Raw genomic sequence first — 13,105 nt, forward strand, 5'->3', positions numbered from 1 at the left:
CAATAGGTGTACTGCATCAAATGGAGAGTGCTTTGAAAGTGACTGAAGTTTATACATGTCAGAATTAAGACACAATTTTTCGTAAATAAATTCTGGGGGGTTTGCCCCACCCCCATAGGTTATCTGCAGTTTCAGGCATCAACTGAGGGGTCTTGTCATGAAATGGGGGACTACTGTAATTTAATAACTCCTAAATGCTTATAGTGGGCCCCATAAACAGTAGATCCCTGGCTGGCTGGTATAGCTCAGTGGATTGAGTGCAGGACTGCAAACCAAAGGGTCACCAGTTCGATTCCCAGTCAGGGAATATGCCTGGGTTGCAGGCCAGGTCCCCAGTAGCAGGGGGCACATGAGAGGCAGTCACACACTGATGCTTCTCTCCCTCTCTTTCCCCCTCCTTTCCTCTCTCTTTAAAAATAAAATCTTTGGAGAAAAAAAAAGAGTTCTTACCTAAGATATAAAAACTTTGAAAAAAAAAGTAGAAAATCAAATGTTTATTAAGTTGAAATATCAAGTCTTCCACAGATAGCCTGCTGGTCTCTTTAGAAATACTACTCTAGTCCTTTAAATCTGCTTCCCACAACACACTCAAACACAGGATCAAGGCCCACGCAAGAACTTCCAAAGTGGGGGGATAATTTGGGCAAACAATATGGTACAAATTTAATAAGGACCCACATATGATTGCTTCTGATGGATCATTCTGGAACTGCATATAATTTTTGCTGTTACCCAAAAGTACCAATTTTCTAAGTGACACCAAGATATTATTCAAATTTAAATAAAACACTCCCTAAAAGTCTACATACAGACTGAGATGTTCTCTTCTCCAGGATTCTTTGAACAATGTACCCAGGGAGTCACAACCAGGCCTGGAGGAGTTAGATGGTGTCATCTCCTAGTCCCACCTCCTTTTTCCAGACCTCCCTCCTGGAGAGCAGAGGCAAGGTGAAATTATTTTGAGTCTGGTCCATCCCAACTATTTAGAATAGCTCTAGGACACACCCAGGTCTGAAAACTGCTTGTGAATTATTTCTACAATCATACAAAGTTCTGCCTCAAAAGCCAAGTCTTTCTCTGGCCACACTAACATCCCCATACTATCCCATCACAAATTATTTTGATCTAGAAGAAGAATTTCAATCAGTAAATATTTAAGAGTTTTATTGCAAAGCAGTAGGGGGACAAGTATGACACAAGCTCTACCTACCGGGAGCTGTGATCTTGTGGGGCAAAGAAAGCATTAATGAAAGAATACCTACAATAAGGAATTTAAGACCAGCTGAGAAGCGAAAAATGGAGTGCTTTGATTTGAAGGAACACACTAGTAGAGCTTAGCAATGCTTGATGGGAAGGACGGGAAGTTGGGGAAAAGAAAGGATAGAGGGCAAAGATGAGGGTCTGGAAAGTGGAGGCGTAGAAATTATTATAACACAGAAGGGTAATCCAAAATGAAGGGCACAGAAGGAGGAGAGCCCAGGACCCATTCAGGAAATAAGGGCAAAAGCACACTGTACCCAGACCCAAGTCCCAAAAGCAATAGTGAGAAGAGAGGCTAGAGAGAGAGCCCAGGTCACCTCCGTACTCAGCTCGGTAGTAAACCAAGGGAGGGCACTGAACGGTTTGGACCAAAGGGGTGAGGAGATCAGAGGTTACTTTGAAAAGATGAATGGTGGGGAGGGGAGGAAGCGACGGGAGGAAAGAGTGTGAGGCAGGGAGACTCTGGGCAGCATCTAGGACGAAGAAGGAAAGAGCAAACCAAGCATCATCATCTTGAATCTCAAGTACACCATTTCCCTTTGACTTGGCCACAAGCGACTTTGATTTAAATTCTGAAATGGCTTTGCAAGTCAAGCTTGCAACATTCTTTACATACCATTAGCTGCCTGCTTACCACCTACTCCAAGACTGAGGCACTTTCTGAAAAGATGCCAAGTCTCCAAGTAACCAGTGTTACTTCCAAAAATTGCAAAAAGGTGCTGAACACACAATGTCAAGTGCATTTAAGTAAAAGTGTACAATTAGGTCCCAAGAAAAGCATTCTGTATCAAGTGTGGGACAAGCCTTGGCAACCAGGATAACCTGAACAGCAAATGGCCTTCTGGGGCGGAATCCAGGGAAGGTGCTCCTAGCCGAGGGGATAAAACAAGATAATACAAGTGGAAGTGCTCTAGCGACCCTAAAGCACCGGGCACATGGAAGATTTTCTGGAACTCAGCCATCCAATGTAGGATGCCATTCTAGCAAGAGGAGCACGTGAAAGTGCTGAAAGACCTAAGTTCTAATCTCAGCTCCTCTTGTGTCTGAGGGCCTAAGGCCCTTGCTCACAGGTCCCTCACTTAAAAGGAGAGCTGAGCCACAGCATTTTTAGGGTGTCAGTCCATTCAAACAGTAACTAGTAGTCAACCAAGGAGCAAAAAGAGAGAAGGGACAAAGATCTTAACGAAGGCGCAGGCCAAATGGCCCTGAGACTTGAGCCTTCGAGAAGAACAAGAGTAAAAAGAGTACCCTGGTCACATCAGGTCCAGTCAGGCCTTCCCCAGTAGCATAACTTGAGGCTCATGGGGTCCCAAGTGTCATAACGCCACTAACGGACATCAGACACACTGGCCAGTTGAGGAAGCTTTCAGCTTCAGATCTTTCAGAGACAGAGAGGTGGCAAATCCCAATGCCTACAAGGGGCAGATGCTGGTAAATGTAATTACCAGTGGGTGAAGTACACTGAAGCGACGCGACAAAGACTTGTGAACCCGAGGGCCCGTGTCCCATCTGAAGGGAACAGCTGCAACTTCCACGGGGCAGGCCCAGCTACTGCCCATGAGGAAATGTGGACTCACTATTGCCAGACTTTTAATTTTTCAAGAGGAGCCAAAGCCCCAGACTTTTATGTAACATTTCTACATTTTTAAGGAATCAAACCATGAAGTCATTTTCAGCCCAGGGACATGCCACTGTTTAAATGTAGCCCTGATAGTCTGGTAAGTGGTTCTACCTGCATCTCTGCCTACCACAGACTGACAGCGTCACTCCAAATGGAGAGGACAGATTTAAACCGCCTTTCCAAAACCAGCCTGCTCATAAGCAGACAGCCTGCACCCTGGGGAAGAGGCAGGACAGAAAGCAGGGAGTGCAGAAGCATCTTCCTGGGCAGTCTGCTGCCCAGCAGTGTGCCGACTGCACAGCGGTCCCTTCAGTGAAGTCTTCACTAGATCTCTGAGCACTGCCATCTGCCTGGACAGCCACTGTGTCCCTACCCAGAACACAACGGCAGCTTACTGCTCATGAGTTGTGCTCAGACACATCTACAAGGGAGGTTCCAGATATCACGCCAGGGACCTTCCCTTCTACGTGGACATTACTCATGGCAAAGGGAAAAGCCAGGATTTAGTATTTACTAAATGACTGGAATATACAGACTTTTATTTTTATAAAGTTGCTTTTTGGTTCTGATTGTTTTTAAGAAACAGATGCAAACCCACTGTGAGCAGGGGTATGTGGGAACGTACCTATGCCAATCTGGTAGGGGGGTGTGAATTAGAACCACTTTTCTGCAGCCCAAGCAGACAACAGGTAGTAGGAACATTAAAAATGTTTACATCCATTGACCCAGTGGTTCTAATTATAGAAGGTCATCCTATGAAAATAACCAAGGGATAGAGAAAAGATATTCTTCACATCATTACTTATAATAATGAAAAACAAGTAGATGTTACACAGACACTAAATATGTATCAGAACATTTAGTAAGAGGAAAATGCTCAGGGTGGATGAAGGGTTAAAAACACCATGTTATGTTTTTACCAATTTTCTTTAAAACCCCTCCCAGTTCAAGAAAGAAAAAAAAAATGTTATAACAAAATACAAAAGGTTAACAGAGGTTATCTGTAGATAGTGGGATTGATTTTCTTTTTCATACTTTTCTGTATTTTCCAATAAGCATGCATTATTTTCATAATTAAAACACAAGTCATAGCTCCGACTCATGTGGCTCAGTTGGCTGAGTGTTGCTCTGCAAAGCGGAAGATCGCTGGTTTGATTCCCAGTCAGGGCACCTGCATCAGGGCACGACGTGCCTGGGGTGCAGGTTTGGCTCCCAGTCAGGGTGCGTACAGGAGGCGACGGATCGATGTTTCTCTCCCTTTCTTTCTCCCTCCCTTCCTCTCTCTAAAAGTAAATAAAATCTTTTATAAAAATTAAAAATAAATAAAACATAAGTTATAGGTGAATTATTTTTAAAGGAAGATCTTGGCTCCAATTAGAAGAAACTGAATCTATTCTAATATTTCTGCCTAATTTTACCAAAAATACACCTAGGTCTCAGGCCAGCAGGTCAGTAAGTTTTGGCTTCAGATGACCCAAGTTCAATCCTAGCTCTGTGGCCTTGCTAAGCTTACTTAGACTCTAAGCCTCAGTTTCCTCTGGGGCAAATCTGTCCGTATTTGTATGGGAGAAATCACAGAAATAACATCTGAAAAACACACTTCATGGGGGCATAAGAGCTATGTTCCTTCTCTAGGCTGTATCCACAGTAGGATACAAATTACTCGAATTAAGTCTAAGTAAAAACTCAAGTTTTAATCAAATTCTTTCAGCACTGGGTGAGACCTTATACAAAAATCAATTGACTACGACCTCCACTCTTTTATTTTACAAATGCAACAGCTTCTGCACTAGGAGACCAGAAGTTCCCATTCCAACATGCATTTTCACATCAAATTTCTAGGATCATCAAAGTCTGTTATCACTGAATCGACTCTGCACATTGAGTTTCTAAACAACCATATCACACTGGCTATTAGGGAGAGAACAGGATTAATATTGTCTTACAACACATCTTAAGGGTAATAAAAATAAAATGCTCTTCCTTGAACCAAAATGGGTCAGCTGACCTCATTCTCTGTACACTATCATGAGTCAACAGAGCTGCTAAAAGTCATGTTTTAAAACATCTCATTCAAGTACAAATGGAACAAAGAACCTCTACTCTTTGCATCCTCCCTATACTGTCTGACAGGTATAAAGGCATGTCTCCACAAAAGAGTTATCATCTTCAACCTCAAAGGTAGGTAAAAATGAGTTGGAAGAGGCCAGGAGGTGCAAATCCAGGTACTATGTCATTAAAGACATGTTTCTTCAGAATGGGTTGCCCAGGCCTAAACTTAGCACCCCGGGCCAGGTGCTCCCCACCCCCTCCGGTATCCTATGAATGTGGCCTCCCGGACAGCACTGTGGCTCACATGCTGTCTGTCCCTATACTCAGCTGCCTGCGGCCAGGGACAGCGCCTTACTCATCCCCACCTGCTGCCTCGCCTCGCACAGCGTCTGGCAGACAGAAGGCAGCACTGAGTGCCTGCCTACCAAGGAATGCAGCACCCATAATAAATTTTAACAGCCAGGAGGATGAAAAGAGCAGGGAGAATCCACAGCTTTAGGTTCTCAACAACCTTTTAAATCAAATAGGGAATGAACACAAGACATGACCTCTTTGGAGAAAGCCATGCAGAAACCAAAATGGCTCTTAACAAGTCAGCCACAACAAGGTGGTGTGTCTTACACCAGAAATTCCTTTAAATGTCAGAACACTACAGACGTTCTAACTTTCCTAACAGCAAAAAAAAAAAAAAAAAAAAAAAAAAAGGAAGTGCCATCGAGTGACAGCTGGATACTTCAAATCACTGATTCCTCTTCCTAGACTTATCAGATTGGCTCCTCATGGAAAAACACAAGTTAGAATGAGACTTCTGTGATTAAAAAAGGAGAAGAAGGGAGGGAAGAAAGGAAGGAAGGAAGGAAGGAAGGAAGGAAGGAAGGAAGGGAGGAAGGGAGGGAGGGAGGGAGGGAGGGGAAGGGAAGGGAAGGAGGGAAATAAATCTCTGTAAGGGTAGTTTTTCTGTTAAAGTTACACACTCATTTCTTGGTCAGTCCGTCTGGGTTTATAACCCATTCTACACCCTGCCATTAATTCCCACCTTCTCATCTGAAGCAGAAGAAAGTGCCAGAAAAACAGAAATGGCTTAGAATCAGTCACACCTGAATTTGAATCTCAGCCTTACATCCGACTTAGTCAGTGATCTGGACAAATAACCTTACTTTTCCAAGCTTGGTTTCCTCAACCTGGGGCATGTCATCTGCTTCGCAGGTTAAATGCAGACAAAGGAACAGGATTATTGTCTAACTGATATGCTATACACCTGAAACTAATACAAAATAATGTTGAATGTAAACTGTAATTGAAAAAAATAAAAATAATTTTTAAAAAATTGTGAACAAAGCACTGTGCGCAGTGTCTGGCATATAGGAAGCATCAGTAACCATTTTTAAAAGTCTGATAGATGGTAAAACAGAGCAACTCAAAATCTAAATTAGAGGAGAGGAGGAGCTGCTTAAACTCAATGTACAATTTAACGAGAACGGGCTCTCCCCAGTTATATACCTGATCGCAAAGCACACTTCGACATCTGCTCTCCCCTACGCTCAGCTGAGGTGCAGCTGGGGTGACAGAAAGGCTCCAAAGCCTAGGAGCCAGGAGACCTGAATGTGAATTCAGGTTCACCTCTGCCTTGCCACCTGGCCCTGGGCAAGGCGCTTCATTTCTTTGGACCTCAGTCTCCTCACCTAATACATTAGAGGGCTGAATCTGGTTTTTCTGATTATCAGAAGTGATTTAAATGCCACTTTTGTCATGAACTCTAAATCCATTCTACAGACTTGAGGAAACACTATCCAGGAGCAAAGTCTTCCCATGGCATATATTCAAGTTAAGGATGATTTTGAATACCCAACCTTTCAAAGTGACTCCCAGGGACGTTATGGCTCGGCCATGAACTACTCTTCATGTTACGTCCATCCATAACAGCTGTCCACATTAGAGCTCTGTCAATATTCAGTATTTTATCAAAGACCACCTTCAGACCTTTATAATGCCAGGTGTTCTTCCCCTGAACTCACTCTCTCTCTCTCTCACACACACACACACACACACACACCACTCTGATACAACTTTGCATAATACCAGTGACTGTACCAGAACCAGAGAGAAGTCTACTCTTTCCATCTAATCCAGCACGTTTCTAGAAATAACGACCAAATAAAAAGAGAGCCCAAAAATGTATAAACCAAACCAAACCAAACGAAATTGTTCTCACCAATTAACCCAAACCCATGAAGACCCACTGCCTGTCTGGTGGCAACTCTAAACCCATCGTTCATCCACTAAACATCTAGTGTCTGATAAGTCGCAGACACTGGGGACCCAGGGGTAAATCCAGGGATGGGCAAAAACAAACAGATGCAAACCCACAGAGCCCAGGTCCACAGGGAAGGTGTGAGAAGTTGCTCTTAAGTCATGGCAACACTGACAGATGCTCCACTTCATTTTCCAATGCATGGTGAAAGGGAACAATTTACACACTGCTCTCCTGCATCAAATTGCTGCCTTTCTGCACTTTACCATCTAAGTACAGGAAATTCTTTGAATGACTATTTTCTCACTTCTCCCATGGATGATGCATTTAACTAGTACCAGACAGATGCACAGGAGAGAGGTTAATCCATTATGGACAATGGATGCTTTAGGGGCTAAGGGCTCAATTCTGTGAGGAACCCCAGTTGGGTAGGATTATAATTCATCCATACACATCTGTCTTTATAAGAAAGAGACAATGAACTCCAGAAGACAACAGCATTACAATGTCTGCTATAGACTAGGGCTTTGGTAAACCTCTACCAAGTAAATATGCATAATGGTGGCATGCAAACCTGGAGACGACAACTTCTCTACAATTCTTGCCAGCCTGAGCCTGACATTACTCCACTCAAATTCTTACTAATGGACTGTTGGATGACAGGTACTAGATAGTGGCTCCTTTTTTCCTCTTGGGAGGAGCATAACAGAACCCTCCAAGAGGCAAAACTGTCTCTCTGCAGGGAAATAAAAGTGCACACATACAATATTGTATGCATAATTTCAGGAGTTCACATGCCATCACTGGAAGTCTGTGACCCTCAGGTTAAGAACCCTTATACTAAACTGTTAGAAAGTTAGACTTGAGTTAATGTCAAAATCCTAACTGGCCAAATCTATTTATTTGGCAAAAATAAGAACAAAGGAGCCAAACCGACCTGGGTTTAGTCCAGGTTTTGTCATTTGCTAGCTGTGTGAGAATGGAAAAGTCAAATTGCCTTTCTCAGCCTCAGTTTCCTCATCTGCAAAATGGGTTAACAGTAGTTGCTAATTCCATATTAATGTCAAGATGAGACAAGCAAACAAGTGGCATGCTTGCCACAGTGCCCCGTACACAATAAATGCCCATAAATGGAATAATGCTCATAAATGCCACCACCTTCCCTTTAGTCTACAGACTCCACACTTACCTCCCATTCCCATCTTCATCTCCACTAAGAAGTCTATTAGTAACTCCCATGAGATCTCAGGAGAAAAGACAGAAAATAAGAGCCCCTAAGATCACAAAACATGGTCCTAATATTTTCTCCTCCAATCGAATACTTGATTTTAAGCTATGAAGGCCCTTCTGACAAGACAGTCAGCAATCCCTTTCTGCATAAGTCCAGATCAGCTGTCAGCACACAATTGTTTTATTAGGCCAAGTCCGTTTTTAGAGGCAGGCCTATTAAGTTAACTTAAAATGGAGATGAAAAGGATGTGTTTGATCCAATGCTAAACTGCAGAAACACACTGACAGGGAAACAAGGCAGAAGAGTTAGTTTCCTAAAATTATTCTCTGTGATATCCTTAGTTAACATTGGATTTTTAAGGACCTCACTTAGCCTTTCTAACCTACCTTCCAGCTCTTCTCCCAACCCTCATAGCTAAAGGTACCATATTAGTTCCTAATGTTTTCAGCTCTTCTCTGATTCCAAGACCATTCAACACTTAACCCAGGATCCAGGTGGATTTTAAAGTTACACAAAACCTATCATTCGGATTCCTTCTACAAATGAATTTCTCAAGCATTTCTAAATATTTGAGTTCAAAAGAAAGAAAGAAAGAATTTCCACTTTAAAACAATCTTTCATCTCTAGTGATGCAAATTTTCTTTGTTTAACAAATCCACATACCACTAGCCAGTGTTTAATCGGACCTTTATTTAACATCACTAACCATGTGAGTTGCACAGCCAAGTCTGAAAGTTTCAGATAATAATCTCATTAATAGCAACAAATTTGTTCAAAGATGAAATATGTATCAATATGTCTAAGAACCCTGTAAAGCTCCACACTTCAGAGCTCCAGGAAAAGTGTAATTAATTCCTCTAGCATTCACACTGCATGCCTGACACTCTTATAAGCAAATGGGCTTTGATGTTGCATGAAAAAGACAATAAAAGTAATTAACAGCATTTCATATCCACACATTGTTTTCACAACTTTCACAGATGATGTCAAAAAAAAAAATGTTCTCTGTGCTAACAGAGCACACTGTGACCTTGGGAAAGTTATTTAAGTCTAAAATGCACATGAAGAGAACCAAGAATCCTGTGACTAATCCCAAGATTTGAATTACTCTCTCTCAAACACAGACTTCTTAACCAGGCCTCCCCCTACCCTAAACCGTGAAAATGACTGAACAGGTACTTTATAAGTATCTGGGCAAACCAGACTATGATAAGGTATCTACTATATAAACACACACACACACACACACCCTTCATTGCATATAATGAGAAGGGATATCAGTAATACAAACCAATTTTGTATTTTAGAATTCTTAAAGGAAACTCCCAAACAGGTTTTTTCTCCCCTAAACCATGAACAGTGGCTACTAAACCCCACTGGAAATAGCAAAAGCAACACTCTAATGGTACTATTTAGGTTTACTTGTAGAATATGAACTCTGCTCTGAAGACCAGAAAGTATTCAATAGTAAATCCTGCAGAGGTTTTTTAAAGATAAAAAGGTAAAATAAAAGGAGGCTTGAAAAGTTCAACAAGGGCACTTAGAAAACATGATTAATCTGAAGCTGAACACCAATTTGTTTCTTCTGCATTATCATTTCTCACGCAAAAGGTTACATTCCCTCTCGGCAGTCCAAAAAAACATTAGTTTCCTCACAAAAACCTTCTCCAGGGCTGACAGGGGCTACACCAGTTCTTTAAATTGGGCAGTGCATTCGAAGAACTAATAAAAGCGTGCCAGCCTCTGTACCGGCACAGTCCTGAAAGCCACACTGCACTCCGGTGCACAGAAAGGCGCAGCGACTAGGTTCCCACAATAAAGTTATTAAAGGTACAGACTGAGAACACCAAGAAATGGCTATTCAAACAACTCAGATAAACTCACTAATATTACTGCAGTTATAAAGGAATTAAGGACACCTATTAGTGATTTGCTTAACAGGTAAATTTATTAAATACCCTTTAAGTCATTTTTCTTTACTTAGCAGTTGTTCACTTATTATTAGTTAGTTAGTTAGTTAGTTTTGGCTAAGCTAATGGACTACAAAGAGTTAGATAAGCACTTCAAAAAGTTTCAAAAGAGAATGGATACCTTTGGCTAAATTCACACATTATCTCTCTACTCACAGGGATAAAATAGTTACAAATGGTGTGTTTAAACTGCTAATTTTGTATTAAATGGGGAACCCAAGATTATCTCCAAAGCACAACACTACTCATAATGGATAGCTCGCCAAACTACCATGGAGAAAGTGCAGGTTAAAACACTGCAGATAAAAATCGCAAACTTCAAAAGTCTCCTTCAAAAAGTGAAGTGTGTTAAAACATCTTTTCTCTTGGGAGGCCGTAAATCAAACATTTCTAAAGCCATCAGGGCAGAGTGGAATCCTCAAAGAGAAACAAGGAGTCACAAATAGCAAGCTCTAAGATTCAGACTTGTCTTCAAGGCTGCGACTGAAATGTGTAGGAATCTTCAGCAGACCATCGTCTCTAAAGCCTATAAACTAAAGACCATAATTATAACATTATTAAAGGAAAACATCCAAAAGCCTTTAACATATGTAGTCACAGGACTCAAACAACATGTGTTTCCCCTTCTATTTAACACGCAGAAGTTTAAGACGGGAATAAGAACCCTGTAAGACAATGCTGCTAATTAATCGTCCAGCAGAGGCGCCTCCCCAGCTTTGTGAAGACACACCTCTAAGGAGCCAAGCTGCACAGCTCCCTGTCCTATCCACACGGAGCTTTGAGTCTGCACCAGAGAGGGGGGGAGGAAGAGGCTGCTACGCAGTCATTCCATCCAGTCCCCTTCTCTTCATTCATAGCATATTCAATAGTAAAGCGCAGAAGGCCCAAAGCTTGGGCCCTGCAGCCATCCCCATCACCCGAAAAGGTTCAAAAACAAGCCAACCATTTCAAATCGCCCCATCTGAGGCATGCATATTAACCACCATAAGAGCGCTGGCCGTCCACCAGCAAGTTGATTAAATCATAGCCAAGGAAGCAGGAAGGCATCTCTACCCAGATCACCCACCATCCGCGGAGGCTTGAGCTCAGCTTGAAGCTCTCCCTACCAAGCTTACTTTGAAATGCAGACCTCTTTCACGTGGAGCAAAGTGAAGGCCCTGTCAGCGAGAGACCCTGTCTCCCTAATCCCAGGCCCTCCTTAGAAGTCCTTGGCCCTGGAGCAAGCAGGCTGTCTCCCTCCCACCCTCTGTATCGGAGGCACTGAGGCACGCAGAGAGGACTGCGTTCCACGGTCACTCCAGGGCATTCCTCCTCGGCCAGCTCCCCCTGCCTGCTGCTGCTCGTCCAGAGTCCTGAACAAGATCAGCCCCCAGGTGAGGCGGACGGCAGGTTCCAGGGAAGAGCCTGATGGTACTGCCCCTCAGACAAACCGGGCTGCTCCCAGAACGAACATGCATGGATGGAAAGCAAAGCCTGCTCCCTGAAACGAGCCACCCCATCCTTCATCACTCATCTTTCCGAAGTTGGCACTCAACAGGTAGTTCCCGGGACTTCCACCTGAGGCGAACCAAAATGCCCAACCCGCCCAAGGAGGCCGCCCCAACGTGGGTGCCCAGACCCGAGGTTCTCCTCACTGCCCCCAGACTCACAGGAGGCCGAGCCCCCACGTGCGCTGGCCCCCCGATTTGGCGCCCCGGAGGCCGCGTCCCGCCCGCCCTCCCGCCAGGGAGGGATGCCGCCAGCCTCCTCGCCGCCCCTCCCGCCCGCCAGCCCGCGGCGGGGTCGGCGGGCGCAGCCCCCGGAGCCATCTTGTGGCGACGGTGGCGCGGGGCCCGAGCGGCGGGCAGCTACCTGCACGATCTCGCCCTCCGCGCTGAGCGTGGCTCCGGCCCGCGAGAAGCGGCCCGTGAGGCCGGTGGTGTAGGTGGTGTAGTCTCCGCTCGGGCTCGACTCGAACAGCACCACCTCCACGAACGCCGTCTCCTTGGCCCGCGCCGCGCCGGGCCCCGCGGCCGCCAGCAGCAGCCCGAGCAGCAGCGGCAGCGGCGGAGGCGGCGGCAGGCGGTGGCTGCGGGGGCCGCGGGGGCGGCGGCGGCGACGGCGGCCCGGGGCCCCTGGGCGCCCGCCCGAGCGTGGCCTCATGGTCCTGCGGCAGGAGGGCGCGGAGGGCGGGCGCGGCCGGGCATAGTCGCGGGCCGGCGGAGGACCGAGTGCGGGCGGACGCCTCACAGCCCCATCGCAGCGGCGGCGGCGGCGGCGGCGGCGGCGGCAGCGGCTTTGTGGGTCGCAGGCTCCGCTCCGCTCCCCCGGCCGTCGCGCCGCGGCCCTTTCATCTGCTCCACGTGAGGGGTTATCCCCGCCCCAACAGCGTCGTGACCCGCTCTCCCCTCCCTCCCGGCGCTCGACCGCCGCGGCCTCCCGGGGGAGCGGGAAGGCGGAGCGGGCGCGCCTGCGGCGGGGGGCGGGGCCCGGCGGCTGAACACGCCCCCGACCTCGCTCCGCCCCGGCCTGTGCTCCACCCCGTTTCCCCAGCTCCGCCCCCCGACTGCACCCCACCCCATTGTTCTTGCCCCGCCTACCGTCTTGCTCCGCCTATTGTCCTCGCTCCGCCCCCTCACCCTCGCTCCGCCCCCACGTTCACGCCCCGCCCCTTCGTCCCCGCCCCTGCAGCGCTTGGCCTTCAGCTGCAAACATTTCTCTTCGCGGTTGACAGAGTTAGG

General features: G+C 45.8%; 1 protein-coding gene across 1 annotated transcript in view; it reads right to left on the reverse strand.

Moving 5' to 3' along the window:
- ZNRF3 (zinc and ring finger 3) overlaps window positions 1–12,776 on the reverse strand; it is a 139,790-nt gene extending 127,014 nt beyond the window's left edge. Inside the window, exon 1 of the mRNA XM_045826817.1 lies at window positions 12,237–12,776. Within this exon, the coding sequence (XP_045682773.1) occupies window positions 12,237–12,527 (291 nt within the window). The 5' untranslated portion in view covers window positions 12,528–12,776. The remainder of the gene's footprint in view (window positions 1–12,236) is intronic.
- Between the last annotated feature and the right edge of the window lie 329 nt (window positions 12,777–13,105).

The sequence above is a fragment of the Phyllostomus hastatus genome, unplaced genomic scaffold (genome assembly GCF_019186645.2).
Source record: "Phyllostomus hastatus isolate PE091 unplaced genomic scaffold, TTU_PhHast_1.1 phas_scaffold_760, whole genome shotgun sequence".
NCBI classification, from domain to species: domain Eukaryota; kingdom Metazoa; phylum Chordata; class Mammalia; order Chiroptera; family Phyllostomidae; genus Phyllostomus; species Phyllostomus hastatus.